The 2640-nt window shown below is 41.5% G+C and overlaps 1 protein-coding gene across 1 annotated transcript in view; it reads right to left on the reverse strand.

The window, feature by feature from the left end:
* Positions 1-928: 928 nt before the first annotated feature.
* The window catches only part of LOC101858285 (flavin-containing monooxygenase 5-like), a gene marked incomplete at its 3' end in the record, with an annotated part of 23680 nt that continues 21968 nt past the window's right edge, over positions 929-2640 (reverse strand). Inside the window, exons 10-11 of the mRNA XM_005102537.3 lie at positions 2377-2533; positions 929-1065 (exon numbers count right to left, since the gene is read on the reverse strand). Coding sequence (XP_005102594.1) covers positions 929-1065; positions 2377-2533 — 294 coding nt within the window. The remainder of the gene's footprint in view (positions 1066-2376; positions 2534-2640) is intronic.

The following is a 2640-nucleotide window of genomic DNA, read 5'->3' on the forward strand; positions in this document are numbered from 1 at the left end:
AGAACTGATGGAGTGGATGCGTGCGTACGCCTGAGCATAAACGATCGCAATTCAATCAATCAGGAATCACATACTAGGCCTACATGCGTTCCTCTTCTTTTACTTTTTGGCCTGCTAGGGCTATGGCACATCACTTTTGGGGAATCTCACGTAACGCGTCGCTCCACTTCGTCTCTCTCTGCCGCTTGCCCCACCTTTCTCATCTCTGGACTGGCCAATCACAACGCCGCTCCGCTGACTGCCTGTTTGGAGCCCGCCTACAACCTCCCCCCCCCCCAACCCCCTTCCAACTAGCCGGAGCTCGCTCGATCTCTCCCGCTGTATCCAAGTTTGGGCTTTTCCTTGTCCCGCTATACTCAAGAACAGGTAATTTAGTATACATAGAAAAGAAAGAGGGATTCTGATAAGGTCCTGCTGTAAGGATGGTCCTGCTGCAGCGGGTGCCGCTATAGTCATGTTCTATTGTATTACAATCTGTACTTATGATAAAAATCAACTTACAAGAATGCCTTTGTTGTAGCCGTTAACGATCACCCCCAGCGTCTCGACGTCGCCAAACTTTGCTTTTCCAGCACTGATCCATGGACTCCAAACAGCGTTAGGGTCATGCTCCAAGTCTTCGACTTGGGGGGGGGGGGGGGGAGACAAATGGTAAAGAGTAAGACAAGTTTTATGCTTAACACCAAATTTTGCATTACAGATTGCAGCAAGTTTGTATATGGTTACCCTCACTATAAAGCAATTCTTACAGCAAAACAGTTTGTTAGCAATGAAAATTTTGAGAAAAAAACAAAAGCAAAACAAAACAAAATGTTTAAAACTCAAAAACCAAAATTTAAACAAAACTACTCCGGACTCCCCTCCCCGGCCCCCCTATTTTTTCTTTCCCGATAACACCATAAAAATGTTGCTATTGTGTGATGCCTACCTTTCTGACAAATGGATGCTATTTGGTTCTCACAGTCAACAAACTCCAAGCCCCTGTCATCGAGGAAGTTCAGTCTGAGACATTGGCTGGCTACGGGCGTTTCGGCCTCCAGACCTTCGCCGCGTCCGCTAAATCGTCTGCAGGAAACAAAATGGAGATAGTTTAGGCAAAATGCAGTACCAGACCAGACACAGAATACACCATTCTAAAAACATAATAGGACAATGTATACTGTGAAAATGGGTTTGGAAGAGCAACTAAAAGGGGTATACTAGCCTGCTTAAAACATTGAGCTTGAGCACCAAGTTTAACAAAATTGCAGTTAATTAACTGATTGATAAGAGTCAAAGAAGGTGAACAAGTCATAATAAGATATTATGCTCTATAATATCTATCTCCCTCTCCCCTCTTCAACCCACATCCTTCCTTAACACATTGATGACATAGCGGATACATGTGTCCGATCTGCAGTAGACCAAAGGCAATGCTGCAGGCAGATCTTAGTCCACCTTACATCAAGCAGAAATACAAATGTGCACAACTCATCATGTGCGTGTTGTTGTATTTAAGTTTAACTCTTTTTATACCACAGTATGAAGTTTTAAAAGGCATAACGAAAGGCAATAATATGCATCTGTACGAGATACAGATTGAATTAAATTTCCAGATAAATAAAAACGTGATTAATACATCTTTATGAATAAAGAAGTTATGCTTCTTTCTTAAGTCCCTCAAAAAGAGCGTGTCTTCAAGCGTTGTCGAATAAACAGAACGAGCGTTTTCAATGAAATAATGAACAGTGTATTTGTTGTACGGAGCTGAACACATACAGACATTTATAACATTGTTTTCTAATGCATGGCGTCCGTCATAACGTATCACAGTTGCTCTAGCAAGAATTTTTAATTAACAAGCTCAACAATGTTTTCTAATGCATGGCGTAAGGCAAAACTTGTCATGGTTGTTCTTGCGAGAATTCTTAACAATACCCTTCGACACAGCCCCTCTCTGTAGGAAGCCTCAGTAAAAACTCACCATATTTCCATTATTCTAGAGCAGTGCTTGCTAGCCTGGGTCATACCACTCGTGAAGTAAGTGATTTGGTGATTTTGGTGAGCAGTGGAGATAGTACCAGAATTAAATAGTGTAGGTCTCAAACTTTTGTTGATTAGACAGAGATTCGCAATGAAAGTAAGAATAAAAATCAACAAAAGAAGGAAAGTAGAGCAACAGAGAAAATAGGGAAAAGAACATAGGACTTAAAGAATGTAAAGAACACTATAAATTGAGTGGATCAGTTCATATAGGTATTATTGTATAAAAGATCAAAACAATCATTATTGTTTCATGATAGGAAAAAATAAAAACTATAAAAAGCAATCAAACGAGTTTAGACACTCAAAATGAAAAACAATGTAAACATCGTAATCCTTGAAGCTACATTGTACCTAAAGGCCGCTGACATCGCATTCTGTGCGACCCCGTACTTCAAGGCCGCGCCCTTTGCTATATGCCATACAAGAGCACGTTCAGGGTCAGATGATCTGCCAGCGAGGCTTTGAACATCGTCAAACATACTGCTTCCGCCAATGTAAAAGGATGCTCCTGTGGATGTGTTAACATGTCTTGGTTAAAACATATTATGCACGTATGCATTCATGCATGAACACACGCACGCACGCATGTACGCACGCACGCACGCACGCACGCAC

The sequence above is a fragment of the Aplysia californica genome, unplaced genomic scaffold (genome assembly GCF_000002075.1).
Source record: "Aplysia californica isolate F4 #8 unplaced genomic scaffold, AplCal3.0 scaffold00329, whole genome shotgun sequence".
NCBI lineage: Eukaryota > Metazoa > Mollusca > Gastropoda > Aplysiida > Aplysiidae > Aplysia > Aplysia californica.